This window comes from Uloborus diversus, chromosome 4 (genome assembly GCF_026930045.1).
Source record: "Uloborus diversus isolate 005 chromosome 4, Udiv.v.3.1, whole genome shotgun sequence".
NCBI classification, from domain to species: Eukaryota; Metazoa; Arthropoda; class Arachnida; order Araneae; family Uloboridae; genus Uloborus; species Uloborus diversus.
In genome coordinates this window covers 10,192,589-10,217,571 of record NC_072734.1, presented here as the reverse complement: position 1 = coordinate 10,217,571, position 24,983 = coordinate 10,192,589, and the positions used below count along the sequence as shown (strand labels likewise).

At 36.1% G+C, this 24,983-nt stretch overlaps 1 protein-coding gene across 1 annotated transcript in view; it reads right to left on the bottom strand.

Annotated features, from left to right (window-relative positions):
- Positions 1-1,776: 1,776 nt before the first annotated feature.
- The window catches only part of LOC129220462 (sarcoplasmic calcium-binding proteins I, III, and IV-like), a 43,611-nt gene continuing 20,404 nt past the window's right edge, over positions 1,777-24,983 (bottom strand). The window contains exons 5-7 of the mRNA XM_054854883.1: positions 22,911-23,043; positions 6,473-6,570; positions 1,777-2,764 (exon numbers count right to left, since the gene is read on the bottom strand). Of these exons, the coding sequence (XP_054710858.1) occupies positions 2,597-2,764; positions 6,473-6,570; positions 22,911-23,043 (399 nt within the window). The 3' untranslated portion in view covers positions 1,777-2,596. The remainder of the gene's footprint in view (positions 2,765-6,472; positions 6,571-22,910; positions 23,044-24,983) is intronic.

Here is a 24,983-nt window from a genome sequence, read left to right as displayed (position 1 = left end):
TTTTTCTTATTAACCACCAAATAGTCGAATGGGAAATCAGATCTGGGATTTTGGGCGGTCGCTTTATCTTGTTGTCCAATAGTTAGAGAAAGATTATTAAATTAATATCTTGAACACTGCAACATTTCTTTTACAAGGAAAAAAAGTACAATTGAGGACCTCAAATGGCTACTGAAAATAGTTCACAAGTCCTCAAACGAATCAAAAGTTGAAGGATTTAATTTGGATAATAGATCCAGAATATTAGTAGATTTTTTTTTTTTTTTTTTTTTTTTTTTTTTTTTTTTTCAATTTTTTATTCTTGGTACTCGAACACTTACTTTCATTCAAACTCTTTGAACAATTTTCATTATTCGAAAGAAAAAAAACATCATGCTTCGTTTTTTAAACTTTTAAAAAAATTTATTTTCATTAGTCCCCTCTCCCCCCCCCCCCCATAATGTATTACTCAATCACCCCTCCCAACAGGAGCTTCTTGATCCGCCACTGCTCGCACTGGAGGTAAACCTTTTCTCCATCATGTTGGTTTGGAGCTGATTGCCAAACAGTTCAACAAGCTGTGGCTTTGTGCCCTCGATTTTTTAAGGGCATCCAAATGATTAAAAAATGTTGAACTTCAAATCTATTATTTAAAAATCAGTACATTCAACTCAAGCCCCAATCTCTGAATCTTCAGTCTGCCTCTTCTTGGCATCGGTTGCATGCCAAAGATAATGCAGAGAATTGGCTGAAAGTAAAATGTTTCCTGGGGGAAGAAAACATGCTGGATGTTACACGGTGAAATAGGGAAGTTTTCAATTTTATTTTTATATGATAGAGTAACATGTATGAACATCATAGGTGAAAAAATTTTTGCGATACGATGAGTAGTTTTTTTTTTAAATTAATTTTTAAAGTTCAAGCGCTTGTGACGTCAAATGGCATAGGAAGTGACGTCATGCGCTCTTCCGATAGGGGAGAAGCCGAAGGTCACGCATTCGATTTCGAAGACGAAACGTAAAAGGCCCATCTCCTCGCGTTTCTGGAACATTAAACCTCTCATCCTCTCGGAAATATTCGAATATCATCATTGATATTACATGAGGAAGATTATTCAGATTGTGCTTTAACGAATCCAGTCTCCATAGTGTGTTCAAAAGGATTATTGAATTTCTAAAAAATAAAAATATCAGCGCGCTCAAAATGTCCGTAGCGAAAACAAGGGATCTTCGGCGGAAGGCTGCCCATTCGTGCCCTGTGACGTAGGTTCGTGACGTTTCAGAAGAGCGCACTTTTGAGCGTGGATTTTTAAAAATTCATTAAAAATCAACCACGGTGTTTTAAAATTCGGCGATGGTGAGTTTTTTAGTTTTGAGAGTCAATTAACAATATCCAATAGCCAAAATATGAACATTTAATAGGTTGCAACTTCCCTATTGTTCTGAAATCGATGCTTCGGACCGAGAACATTTAACAACTCCTACTCTTTCAAATACTAGGTTTGGTTTGCAGGTCAGGTTTGGTAGTAGGTAAGATATCCAAATGTATGGAGATTACGAATTATGCTTAAATGCCAGATGATGTCTAAAAGATAGATAACAATATTAAATTAAAGTAAGAAGAAGATTGCAGGTAAATCAATTCCTTACCTTGAAATCTTGTATGAAATGAGGTCGAACAATACTGGTTCAAATCGACTTATAATAAAACGAGTACAGGGAGTTTCATTTACAAGTTAAAATAAAATTTAATGTTAATGAAATTGTTTCAGCAAAGAGTACAGTTCATGCAGTCATTGTGCAGACAAAAATATCTAGACTATCATAATTTCTACTCATTTTTGCTGTAATGCTTGTTTTACATCGACATTTACAAAATAAGTTGTCGTCGCTGTTGCTATGAATACACCAACATGAATCACCTTCCATTTTCCGCAATCAACCAATCATACTCCTTAGGGACATTGTTATTTCTAACGATGGAACAAAAAAAATTCCAATAAGTAAGCGACTGTACAACTAGTTAAACATAAAATTATGTAGAAACAATTGCATGTGTTGAAAGCCAGCAACAAAGATTTTGTTGCTGTCACGATCTTTGGGAAATTGGCATCATTCATTGTTTCGATTTCGGAATCAATGAAAATAGTACACCAGAGCCCCAATTATCCGAATTTCAACAAAATGAATTTCCTGTTTATCCAATCTCTCTCTTTGGGTGTAGCAAGTAAATGTTTTAAAAAATTATGCCCCGATTTGTAAACGTTGCGAGAAGTAAAAAGAAAATTTATTTCACCAGGGTACTTTACACATTATTCTGTTGACCATTTTCGTCAAAATCAAAACTTTGCCAAACATGCGATGGATTGCCATCGATAGAGTCGCCAAACGTTTAAAACTTTCGAATAAAGATTTTTCGCGATTTTATCTTTATAGTCCTTTTGCGACAGTATCTTTAACAGTTTTAATAAATTTATTAACGTCCTTTAATTGCCAGTTCAATAATCCGAACTTTTGCTCATCCGAACCAGTGCGATTGCCGTTTGTCCGACAGGTTCGAGTATTCGGCCTCCTGCTGTATGTCTTATCAAAAGGTAATAAACAAATGCGACTGGACATTAGCTTCTTGTCTTGTTCATGCTTTCCAACTCTTGCAAAAGTGCGGAGTCGAAAGTTCCACAGATGTATTTTCCGGGACTGTCGTCATTTTGAGATACCCAAAAGTCGTAAACTAGCTCCCGGAAGCGGTCAGATGTCATTGCATTACCGTTGGCTCGATCTTCATCCTGTGGGTAAAGGAAAACGAAATATTAATACATACACACATACCCAAGCCTAATACAGTAAAACCTGTAAAGTTGACCACCCTTATAAGTTTATCACCCGTGTATATTAACCACCAAAATATGCACCAAATTTTGCTGGGAATCATATAACAAACCCTTTGTAAGTTGGCCACCTGTCTAAGTTGATCACTAAATTACTGCACCGCAAGTGTTCAACTTACACAGGTTTCACTGTACATACAAACGCGAGAGATTCATAAAATAAGTTTCCCTTGTTGACTATGGTCAGAGTTTTGTATGAAAGTCAAAAAATTGAATGATGCATTAAGGGAAAGACTTAACTTTATTTTCGTACCAAGGACATTGAGACATCTGTCGTACTGCTTCGAAGCAGTAAAAAATCCAGGGTTTTCCGTAAGGAAGATTGACTTCAGCACAGCTTCCAGTTTCCTGTCGACCCCACAAAGTCGTCTTCCGCCGAGATTCTTCGTCAAAGTCGGAAATAGATGGAAGCCACTTTGTGCGAGATGAAGACTATGGTGGATGGTGTAGGCGCTCTCATCCAAGAGTTGCAGTATGGTCTGCCGTTGCCGAGTGTTGTGTAGCATTGTCATCCAACATCAGAACGCCAGGCCGCTGTATCACTTTGGCTCCCAGCCGTTCAACACTTCGTCTGTATACAAAGCCCTGATGTTTTCCTGAAGGACTTTTTGAAGCTTATCAAGCATTAAGATGAATTGTTCAACGTGCTTGGTTATTTTGTTGACAATTAAAGTTGTGTCATATATTTCATGTCTCCCGATGTTGTTTAACTTTTATCAGTCATATTATGACTGGTGATTTTTTTGATTAGGTGAAAAGAGACATATCCATAAAATGAAATCAAATGGTAATTAGGATGCGATAATAAAGATACCTTTATTATGGCTAATTTGCACCCGTACATTTGAATCGATTATTGAAAGACTAATTTAGAGCGATGAAAATGCATATCAAGTGAAACAGATTCGTTTCAAACTGCTTTATAATAATAAACGAGCTGATTGTGTGCATCACATGACTTCCTTTTACTCTAATTTAATGTCATTTTCCTGTTATTGGCAATTTTAATGTGATTCAATAGTTTACTCTAAATATCACCAACAATGGCCAAATTGAAACCAGGATTAAAAAAAAAAAAAGAAAATCCGCCAAATTTGTCGCTAAGTTGGCGACCAAAAGACTGGCGATATATCGCCAAGTGTCCGCCAAATTATAACACCACTTGAGTTTACATCGAAATTAACAATGATTTCCCCCAAAAAAGGGGCAAAAGACCCATTTAGAAACACCTGAATGCAACCAAAAGGGGAGGTGCACAACTAGACCCACTAGGAGTCTACGTACCAAATTTCAACTTTCTAAGACATACCGTTCTTGAGTTATGCGACATACATACGTATATACAGACGTCATGAGAAAACTCGTCGTAATTAACTCGGGAATCGTCAAAATGGAGATTTCGCGTGTCTATACGTTCTTAGGCCACACTTATCCACGGGGGATTGATTCGAAAAATAAACTCAACATTCATTCAGTGGTAAGCAAAATGGAAATTAAGGTCGATTTTTAAGTGAAAACGCGAATACAATACTTCCTTTCTTGTAGGAGGAAGTAAAACTAATATAACGAAGTGACAAAAATAATTAGTGAAGTCCGTACTCATAACTGGGTCATTCCATACGAAATGAGCAAAATTCGCAAAAAAGTGGTGGCCGCATGGTAACAGATTTTTATGAAATTCGGTATATAGGTTCCTTTTATGCCTATATAAAAATATCTAAAATATTTTTGCTTAATTTTTTTTCTTTGAATAGTTACATGCGATAGAAAATTGGTCAAATTGAACAGCATTCTCATAAATGATAAATGTTGCAATTTGAAGGCTTGTATCTTATTAACTATTTAATGAAAACATAAAAGTTATATGTTGTTGCAGTCTATGGAGTAGGGTAATTAATCTGATACATATCAGTAAATTTTTTAAAGTTATTATAGTTAACTTTTAGCCGAGTTTCAAAAACTGAAAATATTTCAATTTTCTCATAATTAAGCATTTTATTTTTTAATCTCAATCTTTAAGGAATGCATATCTTTGATGAAATTAATACCCAATAATGTGCTAAGTATCATAAAAGAAATATCTTACTTTTGAAGTTGTATTTTAACTCCTTTGTCTTCAAAATCAGTTTTAAACTTAGTGACATCTTGTAAAATGATGATTTTCATCTTCACATACACACAAAAATTCAAATGAGGGAAAATTCAGACAACTTCAAAATTTTACAAGAATATAGAGCTGTGTTTCTACTATTTGCTTGAAGAAACTCGAAATTGGTTTTTGATTTCTAAACGTAAAATGAAATTCAGAAAAATAGCTTTTTTTTGTTTTATGGGTCAATTTATACAGGTTCGACGGATGGGTGCGCTCGAACATTTAATTTTTTTTTTTTTTGAAATTCATATTCTTAAAAGCTGCATATGAAAGCTGTTTAAAGCCACTTTTATTTTTTCGCTCAACTGGACCTTTGATTTTTTAGAGGTCATCAAAAGTGATTTTCGTAGTCAAAAATGAGACTTTTAGACCTTTGCATTTTGGCCGAAATCTATTTGAATTACATTTATGACAGTTAATTTAACGCTTTGATGTTAAAGTGCATAAGTTGATAGTCTTACATGCTGAGTTACGTAGCTGTAAGTTAATAATTAAAATAATGGCAACTGGTTAAAGTTCAAGACCAAATGTAAAAATTTTACTTATTTCAAAGGGGAATAACTCACGTAGGGGACGGAAACACAAAATGAAATACGACAAAAACTAATCACTGGAACTATGCTAAAAAGAATATGTAACTTACGGAGTTATTGAGTCACAAACTGGCAGCAATGAACTCTAAAAATTTAGGCTTAGCGTGAGCATCAACTTCTAATTTCAATAACAAAGCAACAAACAGTTTGTAAACTTCCATACTTTGCATTCCCTCATAGATATGCATGGTTTACCAAAATAAAAATTTTCATTGAAATCTGTGACATGTCAGCCACAGCTGATTTGCTCATTTTGCATGGAATGACCCAACTTCATCATCTTAAGAAAATACATCGTGTATTTTCCTCTTTCTCTCGTCCTGTTCTTGTGAAATAATAAAGTAGTGGGAAAAAAAAAAAAAAAACAGACTACCAAAGATATAGGTCCATTCCCACTAGGTATGAGCCCAGGTAAAGCGGTTTGACTGCATAGGCCCTAGTTCGTCTGCAACGTGGATCCAAAATTGATAATTCGGATTAGGATCTGGATTTTTTTTTTTTTTTTTTTTGATGAATTTTTGCTTTTTAAGTTCATTTTCATGTTGATGCTTAAGAGGAATGACGCAAACGATTTGTAACCATGGAAAGGAAAATTAGTTCTCTTAATGAATATCAAAACATTGAGCTAGACCTATTCTCGTCGTCATAGCTATCTGAAAAATCAGAGCAACATCACCATCGATCAAGTGAGCTTAAGAAGAAATTCGTGATTGCTCAATAATTGCTCCTAATGCATCAAAATCAAAATAGCTCATCTAAATTCGTTGAAGACGATCAAAGAATTCCATGAAAAGATAAAATCAACATGAAAATGAATTAAATTCAAATAAAAAAACTGAGTAGAAGATAGAATTTACTTACGATTAGCATAGTTTCGAAACATTCTTTTGCTCTTGTAACATCCATATCATGGCTGCCGAGGTATTTTTTGTAATCCTTAATGCAGAAAAGCCCATCTTCTAAAATGATCACAGATATTATTTTTAACACCTTTAGTCAGAATTATGAAATACTTGACGAAAAATGTTTTCATTCGGTAGACAGTGCATTACGGTGATGAGTATCTTATAGACAAAATTTGAAGTTTGTAGATGAAAAATTAAGATGTGTCCAATATTCCGGACTTTCATTTTTGAAATACATATTTGAGGTAAAAGACGATGAAAAATCAAACAAATTTCATTGCTCCAACTCCAAACAGCATTAAAACATAATACAAGATTTTGAAATGATCAATAAAAGACTACATATTTTTTTAAAAAATCAGACAAAAAACCTCGCCTTTGCGAAGAGAACCCATGGTTAGAAAAATTAGCCATTCTCAATCTCCCAGACCCTATTTATTAGCGTTGTCTCAGTCCCCCCCCCCAAAAAAAAAAAATCTTTCACAGATAAAAAATAAACAGAATGGCGGTGTATTTCATGTATTTCTGCCTTAGCCCTGGCTAATGGGCCCCGGTATCTTACTGAATATACCATGCCTTGACTTCAATGTTCGAGTCGAACCGAACCATTGTTTCGGTCCTGGGCGGTCATTCCAAGCTCGCTAGCTTGCGAGATCGAGATTCTCGCTCACGTGATTGCTTGTGACGTAGAAATGTCGCAAAGTAGTATTCTCATCTACTCGAACCTAACCGCAAGCTAAGTTCGAATAGATTAGAATACTACTTTGTGACATTCCTACATCACAACCAATCACGTGAGCGAGAATCTCGATCTCGCAAGCTAGCGAGCTTGGAATGACCGCCCTGGTCTGTTAGCTACCAGTTTGTTTGGCACTCTTGGCTTCCTTAAGAGGTTTTTCTATCTCCAGCTCAGTCACTCTCCTATGCCGGGATGATGAGTGCTAATAAGCACGAAACTGCAGTCCTTGGGTGGAAGTGACTGAGCTGGCGGTGTATTTCATGTAGAATATAGAGTCCAATACGAAAAATATCAAGTAAATTTAATCAATTTCTAAATGATTAGCAGCTGTTTAAAGCGTATGTCCGTTGTACTGGACTGGTCTGAAGGGGTAAATTTTCTAGCATGCAATGTTTGTACCATTAGGCGAAAAAATGCCATGCAAGCTTGAAAGAGTAAAGAAACGTGTACATAAAAAAAGCAAATGGAGTTAGTCTGCAAAACACGGTAACGCAAGGACGGCTACAAGGGATGCGGGCGCTTGCCCCTCCCTAGAGGGTCTCTGCACCGGCAATTTTTCCAAATTAAAGTTCTGAAACACATGTGTAGGCCATCTTTGCCGATGTTAAGGAAAGAAATGGGGTTCGAATCTCCCTCACGGAAAATTTTCGGAATTGAAGTTTCAAAAAGGCAATTTTAGATGATCTTTGGTGCTGTTAGGAAGAGGCGTTTGGAAGCCTTCTCCATTTATTTTGAAGTATTTACGTCAAAAATTACATAACATTACATCTCAAGTAGTGTTTTTAGGGGAAGGAATGGGTCCAATGTTTTTTTTTCCGGTAATATTTCGAAACTGAAGTTCCAAAAAAAAAAAGACGTCTGATCCTCGTCCTATCCAACGAACACGCAGCTTGTACACTCTATAATAATAATAAAAAAAATAAATAAATAAATAAAACAATCGACGCACTAAGAAGGAGGGATCCGATTGAGATGAAAATTGGTGGATAGGAAGACAATGCACAGAATAGTAAATGATTAAATTCTCAGAACAATTGAATAATTTATGTCAGAGTTACAGTAATAAGTTCAATAAGATATTTACCCGCTTCTAGCCTGGATACAAACTGAAGCACGACGTGGCAAACACCGATAAAGCTCCCGGAGGTTGTCCTGCGGTATTTCCGGCCAAATTCGCTCCAGTTGTCGGACCAGGTTATCAACATTCCTTGCCAAATGCAATCGCCATCCCATCATACCCAAGACATGCTCGATGGAGAGAGATCTGGCGATCTGGCTGGCCACGGAAGAGTTTGACAAGCTTACAGACAGTTCATAGCAACACGGGCCGTATGTTATCTGGCGTTGTCCTGCTGAAAACCAGCCGAGAGTACTGCAAAAGGAACAGCAGCATAACAGGTCTTAGGATGTCGTCGACGTACCACTGTGCAGTAAGCTCTAATTACGACCAAAGGGGTCTAGTCATCAAACGAAATGGCACCCCAGACCATAATGCCTTGTTGAGGGCCAGTGTGGCGTGCAAAAGTGAAACCAGGTCCCCCCCCCCCCTCTGCCCTGGGTGTCTCCAAACACGTCTTCGATGATCATCATGACACAGTTGGAAGCGGAGCGACTATACGTCCTCAGTCGACACCATTCCAACCTGATCGAGTCATGCACCACTGTAATCTATCTCGGCAGTGTGTAGGCGTCAGCGGCAGGTGGCGTAACGGTCGGCGCGAGCGCAGATTTCGTTGTCCCAATCGTCTGTAAATGGTCATGATGGACACTGGTGTTTGGGTTGAACGTCTGATAGTTCATAGAGATGAAGAAAGCGCTGTGACAACTAATCGGACAGTCACTCTGTCATCACTATCTGTTGTGACGCTAAGTCAACCGCTACCATCCTGACGCTGAACTCTGCCATTTTCCACGCATCCTTGCCAGCATCTTCGAATCGTCGCATCGCTTCGACTAAAATGACGAGCGATTCTCCCATTTGACCAACCGGCCTCTTTCAATCCAATCATACGACCTCTTTTAAACTCTGATAGTTGCTCGTAATGAGCAGGAAGAACGCGGCGAGGCATTTTTAAGTTGTTGAAAGGTAATCTGAATCACAATCAAACCGAAAGTTGTAACAACTGTTGTAGAACTGCTCTTTATATACATCTGCGCAGTTTCGATGCGCTGGAGGTCAAACTATTCAGTCATTGGACACCAAATTTTAATCATTTGCATATCAGATCAAAACATTCATGTATACAAAATTTCAAAGCAATCTGATGATTACTTCTTGGTGCGTCGATTTTTTTGTTATAGAGTGTAATTAAGGAAATATTATTATTGAGGAGGCGAATTTCTGTTAAATATTGGAGGGCTACCCTCTCCTGTTGGAAAACGAAAAAGCATGTTTTGGCAATTAGTGCTATAACAGACTAATATGCGGACTTATATATAGTTTCTGTTCTATGGTGACTCGGTTCTTGTTTTTTGGTAAGGTTACTTGTGTGACACAAGTGTTTCACTGTGTGCGCTTAGAGAGGGGTGGGGGGCCTAAAAAATCGGGGCCACAAAAATAACTCATTCCAGAGTATTTTTAATACCCTGACCCAAGTTTAAAATTCGAGAAACGAAAATAGAAATTACAAATAAATAAACAAAAATAAATCAGTCTGGGCTGTTTTTAAATGTACAGGATTAATAGTGTTTTGACAAGGGATGTAAATTTGCGGAAATTTCGAGGCAGTGGAAGAAATGCTTATTTCCCCCATTTCACTTCATTTTCACTTTTTCTCTGTAACTGTGCAGTTGGAGAGAAATTATGTTCTCTGCAATGAAGATAACAGGGGCGGCAAATAGGGGGGTCAAGAGGGGGCGGTCGCACCCCCAAATTTTTTGAGCAGAATGATAGAAAATGGGTGAATTCAATTTATGAAAGTTGGAAATAATGTTCCTTAAAAAAAAATCTCGCTGGTTCTCAGTAACTATTTGATGAAACTCGACACATTCTTACAGTGGCGTACTGGGTCGACAATATGTACCGGGAAAAACACTTGACCGGCGCCTTGCCCTATTTTCGTAACTCCCCCACCCCCCTCCTCCACCAAGCTCAACTCATAAATTAAAATTGACGAATTTCCTATCAGAGAAGTAGATAATCTTCAGCGCCCTCGGATAACTGAAGCTTTTGTGCCCCCTCGCGTTTGTCGAAATGAGAGAAAGTTTCTTTTTTTACTTCCTTCGGTGATGTTAGAAAGAGGGGTGTTCTGGGGGGGGGGAGGGTATGCTCAACTGGAAGTTTTTTGAAATTGAAGTCCAAAACACGAGTGTAGGAAAATCTTAGACAACGTTAGTAAACGGGGAAGGAATGAGGTTTGAGACTCTTCTTAGAAATTTTTCGAAATATGTCTCAAATACGCAATACAATAAGCTATCTTAGGCGAAGTTAGAAGGGTTAGTGTGGAAAACGCCCAAGAACTGAACTGTTACGGAGATGTGAGCCAATGGTTAACATTCTGGAACAGTTTTGAATCTGCGATACATAAAAATGAACTTTTGAATAATGTTGACAAATTCAACTACCTAAAGGCATATTTAGGTGGAACTGCCATGAACACAGTTGAAGGATTTCCAATTACAGCTGAAAATTATGATAACGCGATAAGAGCATTGAAGGACCGATATGCTGAAACTGACTTATTAATTAGTGCTCATATGAATAATATCATCAATATGCAACCTCTTAGAGACTCTAATGATGTTCGTGCATTTCGAAGATTTTATGACAACTGTACAACGCAAATACGGTGTTTAGAAGCATTAGGTTTGTCATCGGAAAATTACACTAGTGTATTATGCCCCCTGCTATTAAAAATCCTTCCTGCGGATTTAGTTTTAGAATATAGCAAATTAGAAAGTAATACCCATTCAAATCTGACAAACTTACTTGATTTTCTGTCAAAATCTTTGATGTCGCGAGAAAGAGCAATGCATATTATGTCAGTTAACATAAATCAAATTTCCCCCAACGAGACTTTCGCGCCACATAGGCAAAACACTGTCGAAAACCGTAATAGAAATGATTTAAGGAAGAATAGGAAACAAATCGCTACCGCGTCTGAACTGATTTCTACCGATGAGATAGAAAATCCCAGAAAAATTAAATGCGTATTTTGCGATTCATTTACCCATTTCAGTTCTGAATGTGAATCTGCCAGTAATTTATCGCTAGAAGAACGGAAAAATATCCTGATGAAAAAGGGAGCGTGTTTCAAGTGTTTAGAAATTAGGAAGCATATTTCTCGGTTTTGTAAAGCAAACGTAAATTGTAAGCATTGTAAGGGAAAACATTCTTCTTTAATGTGTTTTACTAAATATAAGCAGAAACTTAACGTAGATAAGAATGTCCCTCCTGAAAATTCCGTCCTCTCAAACCAATCTTCGTCGAATGAAGTTTATTTGCAAACTTTAATTGTGCGTATTCGAAATCAAGGTTTAGAACATTTACTGCGTGTAATTGTCGATTCAGGGTCACAAAAAAGTTACATTTCGGAATTTGCTGCAAATAAAATGGGGTTAAAGAGTTCGGGAACTGAAATTGTTAAGCATGGGCTTTTTGGAGGGATAGAAACTACAGAACAGCATAATCGTTATTCTGTGCTCTTGAGTAGTCTTGATCGGAAGCATAGTTTTCAAATTGAAGTAATGGATCAGAAGAAAATTTGCGCTTTTATTCCGAAGGCTAAGACAGGTCAGTGTATTAAAATTTTGAAGCGGGCTGGTATATTTTTGAGTGATATATCGTCAATGAGTAAAACATGTTTGTATGAAGAAAATAATAATGAAATACACATGTTGTTAGGAGCGGATATAGCGGATAAATTGTACGCGAATGGAATCAGACATTTTTCGAACGGTTTAGTTGCTGTTAAAACTAAGTTGGGATGGACACTCATGGGAAAAGACTCAAATAAAGCTAACGTAGATAATTCACTGTAACTGTTATCTCTTCATGTTAGTGACGCTAAAATAAAAGATTTGTGGAATTTAGATTCTTTGGGAATTCTTGATCCAAGTGAGAAAATAAATAAAAAAGAAGCCCAAGAATTGGCGTTAAAGCATTTTAGAGATACAATAGGAAGGCAAGAGGATGGGAGATATATTGTTTCTTTACCGTGGGTAAAAGATCCTCATTTGCTAAATGATCATAAAAATTTGGCAGAAAAACGTTTGAAAAATACGGTAAAAAATCTTAAATATACAAGAAACTTAGGGGACTACGAAAATGTCTTTTGTGAATGGGAAACAGAAGGAATAATAGAAAAAATTCCAATTTCAGAAAATAAAACTGAAACTGCTTCTCATTATCTCCTACACAGAGCAGTAGTTAAGGAAAGTTCGACTACTAGAATTCGTCCAGTTTTTGACGGATCCGCTCATTTACCAGGAGGTTTATCTCTTAATGATTGCATCGAGAAAGGGCCTAATTTGATAGAATTGATCCCTATCATCTTGAACCGTTTCAGGATTGGAAAGTTTGGGGTGGTTGCTGATATTCGTCGAGCTTTTTTACAGATAGCTTTGCAACCAGCCGATAGGGATTTTTTGCGTTTTTTGTGGAGGACAGAGGGCAATCCAGAAAAGACCCTAATTTATCGCCACGCTCGTGTCGTTTTTGGCGTAAGTTGCAGCCCTTTTCTTCTGGCCGGTACACTTGCTTACCATCTCGATCAAGCCCCAGATGAACTTAAAGAAACTGCGCAAAAACTTAGAGATTCTCTTTATGTGGATAATTGTGTGGCTAGCGTAGACAGCGTAGCAGAATTAGAAAATTTCCGTGTACATTCTTGTAGGCTTTTATCATCCGCAAAATTTGATCTTAGAGGTTGGCAGAGTAATGCATTAATTCCTGAAATCGCTAACTTGGAAAAAAGTGAACCGGTGTCGGTTTTAGGACTTTTGTGGAACACCGCTGAAGACACGCTGTCGTGCGATGTCAGAAAAATAACAATAGATGGACCAATCACAAAAAGAACTATTTTGTCCGTTACACATCAAATTTTCGATCCGATTGGTTTTACTTGCCCAATAACTTTGATACCCAAAATAATTTTACAAGAATGTTGGAAAATCAAAGCTTCGTGGGATTCTCGGCTTCCCGATGAATTAGTGAAGCGTTTCGAAAAGTGGAAAAATGAGATTGCAAAATTGTACAGTCTAAAAATATCCCGACGTTTATCCAAATTGCCATTTACTCTTAAAGACATAACTTTACACATTTTTTGTGATGCTTGCAAGACATCTTATGCTACGTGCATATATTTTAGAGTGGAACAGGTTGGATTCCCAGTAACTTGTCATTTGATTGCCGCTAGAGCTAGAGTTGCTCCTTTAAAAAAGATTACGATTCCTCGTCTTGAACTTTTAGCTTGTTCGATTGGAGCTAGATTAGCAAACACCATCATATGCGACTTACGTCTCGAAGCCGTAAAAACTGTCTTTTGGTCAGATTCTATGGATGTGCTATTTTGGATAAAAAAGGAAGGCCCGTGGGCAACATTCGTAGAAAATCGTGTTCAAGAAATCAGAAGACTGACAAAAATTGAACAGTGGAGATTCGTACCAGGAGTAATGAACGTAGCTGACATTCCGTCCCGAGGATGTACCTTAGGAAAGCTATTGCGTACGGAATGGCTGTGCGGACCGGACTGGTTGAAGAGATCTGCCAAATATTGGCCGAAAGACGAATTTCTGCCTGCCATGGAAGTAGTGAACGCAGAAAAGAAGAAAGTTATAATCACAGCTACTAACTCCGAAGATAAGGGAAAATACTACTACAGATATTCTTCTTACGTTAAACTACTACGAATCACCGCGTGGATTTACAGATTTGTAGAAAATTGTAAAAAATCCAAAAAAGATAGACGATTTGGTGTTCTTGACAGTAAAGAGCTTCAAAAGGCTGAACAAGTAATTTTAAAGCAAATTCAATCAGAAGCTTTTGGAAGAAATCCTGACGCAAGATTAAGATCGATCAATACAATCGTAGGCGACGATGCCTTGATTCGAGTGAAAACGAAGATATTTTTTAGAGATGATGACATGCATTTTCGGCTTCCAGTTGTACTTCCCTCCGAACACCCGGTTGTCCTTAGTCTCATTCGGTGGAAACATAAAGAGTTAGGACATTGTGGCGTACAACTGCTTATGTCAGCGCTTCGAGAAAAGTACTGGATTTTGAAGAGCGGGAAAACCATTAAGAAGGCAATCAAGTCCTGTATTGTGTGTCGAAGATTCAACTCTAAACCGCCCGAAGTTCAGGAAAGTGTTTTACCGGAAAATCGTGTAAAAGATGCATCAGTTTTCGAAATTCTAGGAATAGATCTAGCAGGACCCTTGATCCTCAAAGATAACTCAAAAGTTTGGATTTTGATTTTCACCTGTGCTGTTTTTAGAGCTGTTCATGTTGAGATGTTGACTTCAGTGTCTACAGATAACTTTCTTTTGGGGTTGAGGAGATTCATCGCGAGAAGAGGCAGACCGTCAATTATCTATTCCGATAACGGAAAGAACTTCGTTGGCGCAAAAAACCAATTAAGCAAGATTGATTGGAAAAAGATTCAAGATGAAACTACTGCTTCTTCTATTGCTTGGATTTTTATCCCCCCTTCTGCTCCCTGGTGGGGAGGATTTTGGGAAAGGTTAGTAGGAGTTTTGAAGAGAATTTTAAGAAAAGTTTTGGGTCAAACATCGTTGGATTATGAAGAGATGTTAACAGTCCTCTGCGACTGTGAGAGTATCATAAATTCGCGACCGTTGACTTACGTTAGTGATGACGTTCAAGATCTTACCCCGATTACACCTTCTATGTTTTTGCAAGAGATTAGAGAAATCGGTGTTCCAGACTTAGATGTGCTGGATCATCAGAAATTAAATAAACGTCACGCGTATACACAGAAAATACGAAAAGATCTCCGTTCGAGATTTCGAGTGGAATATCTCGGACAGTTGCGACAACCTGTGACTAATAGAAATAATTCTCCAGTTCTAAAAGTTGGTGACTTAGTTATCGTGTGGACAGATAACTGTAAAAGAATTGACTGGCCACTCGGAAGAGTTCTAGAAGTGTTCACAAGTAAGGATGGATGTGTGCGAGTTGCTAAAGTCAAGACAAAAACGGGTGTCTTCATTCGTCCTGTTAAAAAGTTGTGTTCTCTGGAGTTAGGAGCGGTGTCATCTTGTGAGCTTCAAAAGTTAAAACCCCCTCCTGTGACTGTTCTTGAGGATTTGTGTTGCACCACCACCACCAGTTCATCACCTAGCCTGACAGCATTGAAGTTGAGTTCCGGAGTCCCGAGCCCTGAACTCAAGGTGGGGAGTGTGGAAAACGCCCAAGAACTGAACTGAACTGAGTAGTTAAGTTTAAATAAATTAGCCGGACTCGCGCACCTCGTAGCAGTTCTTATAGCAGTATGTAATATTCAAAATTCTTGAGATTTTATTTTCGAGAGAGTTCGTTGCCGATATCTTCATTATGTTGTGTTTATTAATTAACAAGTTTTTATTTGCAACTAACATTGTAGTTTATTGTGCTGTAATTAAATTTTTCTAAGTTAAAAATTTCAAGTGTTTGTGTCACAATTTCTACACGAAGGAATATCTGAAGACTTCAGTACAAATGATTTCATTGCCCCGCGACTTTTGGAAGCGTTGAAGAAGTTAAATAGATGGTAAGAGTTTTTAAATTTAGAAACTTACTTTGACGCGCAACAGTTAGGTTTCGGAAAATTTCGCTCGGAATTTTTTCCATATTACAGTCTGAAAAACGAAAATTCAGACGTTTTTTTCAGCAATTTTGGAACAATGCTGAGTTCAGAGGTTCTCCTCCAGAATATTTTTAAAAACTAGGTTCTATAAACAAAATTAATGATGTGGGAAATGAGTTGCTCAGAACTTTTTCTCCGGAATTTTTTTTTAAATTAAAGTTCTGAAACCGTAATGTAGACCATCTTTGATGATTTCAGGGATGAAGATTGGGAATTCTCCTCCAATAATGTTTACAAATTCAAGTCCTAAAAGATAAAAAAGAGACTTTTTTAAATAATAATGGGCAAAAATAGAGTATGGGGCACACTCGCGGAAATTATTCAAAATTGAAATCCTAAATACGCCTTCGTCTGTCATACTTTGATGACATTAGTTGAAAACATGGATTTCGGGGACATTCCCTGGAAATTTTTTCAAAATTGAGGTCTTAAATCGGAATTTTTAGACGATCTTTAATGAGGGTGAACATTGCGTTTGAGGGGTTCTCCCCGAAAATTTTTTGAAATTGAAATCACAAAAACGTAATTTCAGACTTAAGCTATCTTTGTTAACCTGAAAGGAAGAAATGCAGATCAGGTACTCATCCTCGGCAATGTTTCGAAATTGATGTTCGAACTTCTAAAAACTGAACTTTAGACGAGGTCTTATAAATTTATGACAGGATTCACGTTGACGGAAAGCTCTCCCACAAAACACAAGAGGAGGCTCTCTCACAAAGTTTTTAAATTGATAACTTGGAAACGCTGTTTTAGACATTTATAAATGTCTACAATCGGGAGTGTTCCCTGGGCTGCCGCGAAGTTAAAAAAGTAGAGGGTGTACAGGGGTGGATACAAAGACAGTTTTTTCAGGGGACAATGGACAGTAAAAAGCAGGGCAGGACTGGACCCCTCAAAGGAACGCATGATATTTCTGAACCTATTTACCCATTGTAGATATATACAACGAGGGGAGTAAGGGAGGAGAAAATGTTTTCGCGTGTCATTGCTCATTACTAACTACAAAATTTCTTGCATAGGTGTTCCCACGAGAGGGGCATTAAAATTTTTATTTGGGAGTTTTGGGGTATTTTTGGGGGGGGGGGAGTTGTCTTTCTTAGGATTATAATGTTTTTACCTGCTATCTTTTTTTTTAAATTGACCTTAAGAGAGGGAATTTTATTAGAAGAGTAGTGCAGGGTTTCCCTTTTAGTGAGATATGTAATGCTTTAAAATTTAGGGGGGTCCGGAGCTCCCCCGGAGGAAATTTTCAAAAAACGATGTAAACTTATGCATTTTGAAGCCTTATAAGGGGGAAATCGTCACTACAAAAATATCAGAAAATAAAATGGATCAACTAAGTTTTTTACGGTATATACTTCAACTGAAAATTAAGATAACACACAGTAAAAATTGTTTTGGGGTTGACAAATCAATGGCTGCAGTCGACAGAGAGATAGAGCCGCGGAGGAGAAAAAATAATACTTTGTTACCTCTGTTACATCGGCTTTCGGTGTGATTAGTCTTAGAACAACCCTCCAACAGTGGCGCAATTTTTTTTTTTTTGGAGCACATTAAAAATTCTAGAAATTGAAGCTTTAAAAACGCGATTATACGCCATATTTATTGACTTTTGGTTAAAGAATGGAGCTTCAGGGAGTGACCCCGATCTTTTTTTTTTTCAATAGATCGAAATCAATTATTCCTCCCCCTCCAAATTTTCGAAATTGAAGTTTCAAAGACGCAATTGTCGACAAATTTTGAAGATTTTACAAAAAGGAGGTTCTGGAGCTCTTCCCTGAATTTTTTTTCGAAATTATGGTCCTTAAACAGAAGGAATATTTTGTATTCAGGGGCTATTCCGCTTTTTTTTTTTTCTTTTTTGCAAGTGTAGTCTAAAGAACCTAATTTTATATAATTAGAGGAAGGTGGTTCGGGGACCCTTGCCCATATATTCTCCTTAATTGACGTCTTAAAAACGCTATTGTAATACCATATTTTGTAACCCAAGAGCCGGTAAGTTTTCGAAATTAAAGCTCCAAAAACGCAATTTTCAAACTTTCTGGGCATTTGGGGGTGTTTCCATAAAATTTTGCGGAATTGAAGATTTGGAAACGAAATTTAAGATGATACATAATGCTTTCGGTGTGCGTGTGTGTGGGGGGGGGAGCTTCGGAAGAGTAGCATTTCGAAGACTTTCGTACTTACAGTCGAACTAGAAAAAAAGGAAAGGAATGGGGGAGGGGGGATAAATAACTGACCAATAAAAAGTAACTATTGAATATTTTTCATTCAAAGATTTTTTTAAAATAAATTAAGATTTTCCCCCGACAGTATTATTTTTCTTTTTTAATTAAAATCACTTTGTTTTGACCTATACGTGTTATTCAATAATGAAGAACAGTTTTAAAAAACATTCAACTCAGCATTCTGGGGAGAGCTGTGAGCCCCCCTTCTGGTTACACTGACTGAGACACTGCCCTCCAACCAAAAAACTCTAATAATTGCATAGAAATTTTGCAAAAGGAACCTGTAAAGCTTTTATGACATTTCTACTTTAACTGATTACATGTCTGATGTCATTGATTTTACTGCTTCTTTGGAACGAATTAAAATAATACTGATTACCGATACACAATGTATAACATTAAATATTTCATTATAATAAAAGTAAAATATGATTCTTTTGAGTCTAAAATTATGTTTAAAAAATGTGGTTACCGTATCATAGTGTACAAGAAATTGCTCTTTTAATCAAAATTATTACCACATCCAAAGCTAAAGTAACATGGCTAAACATCAACATAAAAACGTAATATAATGTTATCTGAAAATAACGGAAAATCTATAAATAATTGTGAACGAATTTTACGAAATAAGTAAATGAGCTGAAGTCAATAATGGCAATTGTGGAATCAGATAAGAGAAATTATGAATTATCAATATATGTACATAAGGATGCTTCTATAAAAGGAAAAGCGGACATTTTCCTAAAAAATAAGTAAAAGGTTATCATAAAGTTTAAAGGAATAATTTAATAAATATCTTCACAATGATAAAAGTCGTCTCTTTTTTTGACTTCACAGAGTTCATCAATAACTTTTTCATTGTAAATTGTAAAAAGTTTCTGTTATATCCTGTCTTTTCAAAATTCAAGCTGGCAAAAACGGACCCTTCAAGAAACTATTCGCCTACAACAGTGCATAAAAAATATCCTTAAAGACCTGAGAAAATGGGGGAAGGGAGCAGCCCGGATCTACGTAACCGCAGACGCCGCAGTACGGGGAGCGGGGCACACCGCAGAGTGACCCACGGCCCGAGAGACCAAAGAATCTTTGTTAAAATAAATAAAAAATGTGTGCTCAAATTTGAAAAGGTGAAAATATTTTCAACATTATTATAAAAATCAGGATATAAGCCCCTCATAACTGCTCAAAACCTTAAACAAATATTAAATAAAAATAAATTTAACATTTAAACAAATGAGCTCATAATTATGGTAGAAATATTGAAGCGGTAAAAAACAAACAACAACAGGGAAGTTTCAACCTATTAAATGTTCATATTTTGACTATTGGATATTGTTAATTGACCCTCAAAACAAAAAAAATCACCATCGCCGAATTTTAAAACACCGTGATTGATTTTTAATGAATTTTTAAAAATCCACGCGCAAAAGTGCGCTTTTCTGAAACGTCACGAGCTTACGTCACAGGGCACTAATGGGCAGCCTTCCGCCGAAGATCCCTTGTTTTCGCTAGGGACATTTTGAGCGCGCTGATATTTTTATTTTTTAGAAATTCAATAATTCTTTTGAACACTCTATGGAGGCCGGCTTCGTTAAAGCACAATCTAAATAATCTTCCTCAAGTAACATCAATGATGATATTCGAATATTTCCGAGAGGATGAGATGTTTAATGTTCCAGAAACGGTAGGAATTAAATGCGAAGTGATAAGCCTTTTACGTTTCGTCTTCGAAGTCAACTTCGAAGCACGTCGGTTTCTCCCGTATCGGAAGAGCCCATGACGTCACTTCCTATGCCATTTGACGTCACAAGCGCTTGAACTTTAAAAATTAATTAAAAAACTACTTATCGTATTGCAAAATTTTTTCCACCTATGATGTTCATACATGTTACTCTATCATATAAAAATAAAATTGAAAAATCGAAAGCTTCCCTATTACTCGTTTTTAAAAATTAGCGATTAAAGGATTGCCGTAAAACTTATGCACTTCAGAATTTCCAGGTGTCAGGATAAGAGAGTAGAAAAATCGTCAAAGGGAAAAAAATATTTTTTAAGCGACAAAAAAAGAGGGGGGAATCAGAGCAACGTGAAGTATTCATGGGGGCGCCACGCCTGAGCCACGAAATTTGCAATTACTTCACTATAAGAGAATTATGAAACTATTGAAATATTCCGCGGTGCTCCTGAATCATGAATAACACTAAAGGGCTGTGCAATGCTGTTATTTCAGTTTTATTAATTTTTCGCTGTTAGTTATGATTAGTTATATCAGTGGTGAATCCAGGGAAGGAGCTACGTGTTTTTTGTGTGTGTGGCTGCAGCCTGCAGCCGCACTCCCTGCCCGCAAATTTGATGAAACCAAAGTTTTTGCTTTTCTTTTACTTCGTTGGAACCGACATCAAGACGATATAAAAAAAATTCGACCTCAGTCCCCCCCCCCCCCCTGACGGACTAAAACCCTTGCCTTGCCATTGAGTTATATAGTGAAGGGCGCCGTAGGAAGGTTAGATGTTCAAAATAGACTCCTTGGTTCACAAAATCTTGTAACCACGGTAATAGACAAAAATTTAAATGGAAAGATGTATTAGTTTCATTTGAGTTCAAGTCGGTGCTACTTATTGTACTATAAAAAAAAATCCTATGAAGTAGTACGGTCGTCTAACTTGTTCATTTCATACAATAAATCTTATGGTAAGTGGCGCCGTAATATCCAGTACAAAATCCTTTAAAAAAAAAAAAAAAAGACTTAGACACCGGCGCACCGGGAATTTTCCCGGTATCCCGGCGGCCCAGTACGCCACTGCATTCTTAGACTAGAAAAAGTGTTTTTCGTTATTTGGAAGTAGATTTAGAAATTTATCAAGCATTTTCCGGCCGTTTCAGAACATAGAAAACTGATAGAGAAACATGGTTAATTTCAACTGACGAAGACATTTCCTCATATAGGCTAAATATTTCATACTTGTGTGCCCAGTGTAACGATGGTATGTCCAATATGAGAGACTCGTGCAAAGTGATATGGCTACGTGGTTTTCACAAGAAGATTCCTTGATATTTTACATTCACTTTTACGCTCACTTTTGAAGTGTATATTTATTTAATGAGTGTTCATCGCTTTCTTCTGCTAGAAACACGTTTCAGCTGCTCAATACATTATAATGCTTTCATAGAAACTTCTTAAAAATGCATTTGATTATTGAATTAATAAAAACATCTCAACAAATACCTTTTATAGGGTTCTATAATTATGTAATCTTGGAGTGACACAAGATGGTATTCAAAAGTTAAAACCGTAAAAACATTTCTCTATAACTTCAAAGCAGTGATTTGACGACTGGAAGAATTTTTGCGAAACAATTGTTTCAATGGTGAAAAAGCTCATGCCTTTTAGCATGTATGACTTCGTTTGAATTTTTATTCAATTTGTTTGTATTGAGGAAAGTTTTTGAAAAATGCTTTACTCTATCAAAACATCTTTACTCCACTACCCTTAATTTTCGGAGTATTCAAGCCACAGTTCAATCTACAATTGATCTGTTGTGCACCATACTACCATAGTTCAATCTACAATTGAAACTGAAAATAGATTTTACATAGATGTATATTTCAATCAAGCGTGAAACTTAAAAAAAAAAAATTTCTTCCTTAGTGCCGATTTTAAAAAAGCGAAAAAAAAAAAAAGTGACAAAAATCCACATGATGTTGTGAAGTCAAACAGTGATTTTTTAATATTTTGTATAATGTAATAGATTCAGTTTGAATGAAATTAACACAAGATTTGATGATAATTATTTTTCTGTATGGTTGGCTCTATATTATTTGAATTGGATTTTGAAAACGTAAAATAAAATGTTTTAATTATGAGTAAAATTTTAGCATGAGGCAAGAAAAATTACAAGCAATATACCGGCAGACCAGTTATCACATCCGGAGACAGCAGTTTCGTCAGTCTGGAATAGTGAAGAACAGACCTGGAGGCAGATGACATCTCATTGAAGTTGAGACTGCCGACGAGACTAGATTATTCAATGATGAAAAATTAAGCTCCTCACAAAGTTTGAAGTTGCTTGGGTAATTTTAAAGAACAATATATAAAAAGTGTTTTCATACATAACTTAGTTACTTCAATTATTTTTTAACTATTCCAATCAGCTTAGATAGTAGAGAAAGATTTTTTTATTTCTCAGGGGGTTGTTTTCGGAGCACAATGGGCAAAAAAAAAACAAAAAAAAAAAAAAAAAAACCTTTTCTATTTAGCTGTACCGACAAAACAGCACGACACTGGGCACTGATTGATTAGTAACACGATTCCCTGCTCTTTAGAATTCCAAAAATCATGCATTAAAACTTTTCCAAAAGCTATAAAAACTTGAGTATCGAGATGTTTTGCATAATAACTTATTAGAAAATGAATCAAAATTTTAATTGTTTCTAAACACTATTTTTATCTATATTAAACTGATTTTATGACCACTTCCTGTTGGCTTATGTGTGTTTGGTATCACACTGTGGTAATACATATTTAAGAAACTCGACCCCCCAAATGAAATGCTGAAATGCCGCCCCTGGAAGATAATAACAAGTAACAGTAACAATAATTATATATAATGCGAAACTTACTGTTAGTGTCCATTATGAAAAAGAACAATTGAAGATAATTCTGTAAAAAGTCTGGTAACTCCTTATGGGTCTTGGTTTGTTGACCCATATTGTGAAAGAATTTCAACCATTCGTCAAATTCCACAACTCTGTCCTTCAAAAGAAAAGAAATGGTTATTCATTCGTTTTTAGTTTAAAGACTCTTGAATAGAATGGGGTCGTTTCCAAAATTTTAAAATAATTTTTTTCTGAAAGAGCATGCTTAAAAATATAGGATATGACCATTTTTAACACGCTTTTATTAGCTTCACCTGTATGTATGTATGTATGTATCTTGTAACGGAATCTTGCAGCTCAAATTTCGCCCACTTCCTGCGATCAAATTCTTTTGAAATTTGTCACGCGACCTCAGACCCGATGACAATGCAATATTCTATAGTCAAATTAATTAATTAACTCATTTAATTGTTAGTTTCCTCCAATTTTAATCAATATTTTGGCATAAATCCAACAATGTGAAAAAGAAAAAAATTAAAAAAGATACATTAAAAAAGGCTCGCAAAAATTATTTTAAAATATCTACAAAAACCTTTAATTTTTCTGCATCAGACAAAATTTGTTTCAATGTTCCAAGGTAATTAGAACATGAAATATAATTGTTTTTAACTAATTTCATGCCAAAATTTAGGTGACCCTTCAGTTGGAAATTCATTGCTGATCAGACCATTGTTGAACAAAACTTTTATTCAAATGCATCTCAAATTTTCAAAGTATAATGTAGATATGATTTCCGCACACATACATCGATGACTCAGATGGATTAGCTGTATTAGACAATTACTCCACAGGCAATATATCAGCGAAGTTGAATGTTTTTAGAGCTCGGCTATTACACTTTAAGGGGTACTGTTACTCTTTTGGGAGTTCGAGAGACCACGCTTCAAATGCCACCCGAGACCTTTAGTCGCTTTTTTTGGGAACATTTCATGAATATAAAAGATTTGAACAACGTTGAAATGAATATTTTTTCGTAAAACAAGTTAAACTAAAAAGAAGAAAATAAAATAATAGTTTAAAAAACTAAAAAACACGCTTTCGTAGCAAAATGAACTAAAAAGTGAAAAATAATCTTTGAATGATAGTAGTTGACCAATCGCTTAGTTTTAATGTAATACAAAAAAGCGTGGGGGGCTTCTTATCAGTTGTCTTGAATTTCTTCCATTTGTTGTCCAAGCAAAAATGTAAGTAGACAGCACCCCACGGTTTTTTGTATTGCATTAAAATTAAATGATTGGTCAACTACTATCATCCAAAGATTATTTTTCACTTTTTAGTTCATTTTGCTACGAAAGCGTGTTTTTTAGTTTTTTAAACTATTATTTATTTAAATAATTTGTTTAAGTTTTATATTTTGAAAAAATTACTTAAATCGGCGCGCTTTCAATGTTTATGCTTCTGTCCGATGACATCACAAATGATGAAATGCCATTCTGTGTTGCCATTCACAGAGAAAAATATTTAATTCGCATCTTTACTCACGTGTATTGGCAACGATGTGGTTGATAGCAAGCGTAGAGCGCAATTGTAATTCGCTGCTTGATTATCATAACGTGGAAACGCGGTACAAAGATGCGCCTAAAAGCATCATTTGTGACGTCATCTAGACCACGCCTTTTTTGAAAAATCGGACAATTTAAAAAATTAATTAAAAAATAACTGTAGGGAAAATGAAAGAATTTTCTGGGTTCAGGTTATTATTATTATTATTTTTTTTTTTTTTTGCTTATTCTATCAATTTCAGTGACTAAAAGTACTAATTTTGATGAAGGAAACAACCCCATTTAAAAAAAAAATGCATAGTCGACCAGTGCAAATGTTAATCGATTTTCTGATTTTGATCGTCATCGAACGTAGTGAGGACTTTGGATTTTAACTTCGGCGTAGATTCGGATTTTAGGTTCATGCTGAAGAACCTAAAACTTTCAATTTTCGTAACGGTATTACAAAATCTGTTTCAATGAGGTTGTGTCCATCAGTCAAAAGTACTACTTTTAATCACTCAAGTTGATAGAATGAGCAAACAAAATTTAGCAT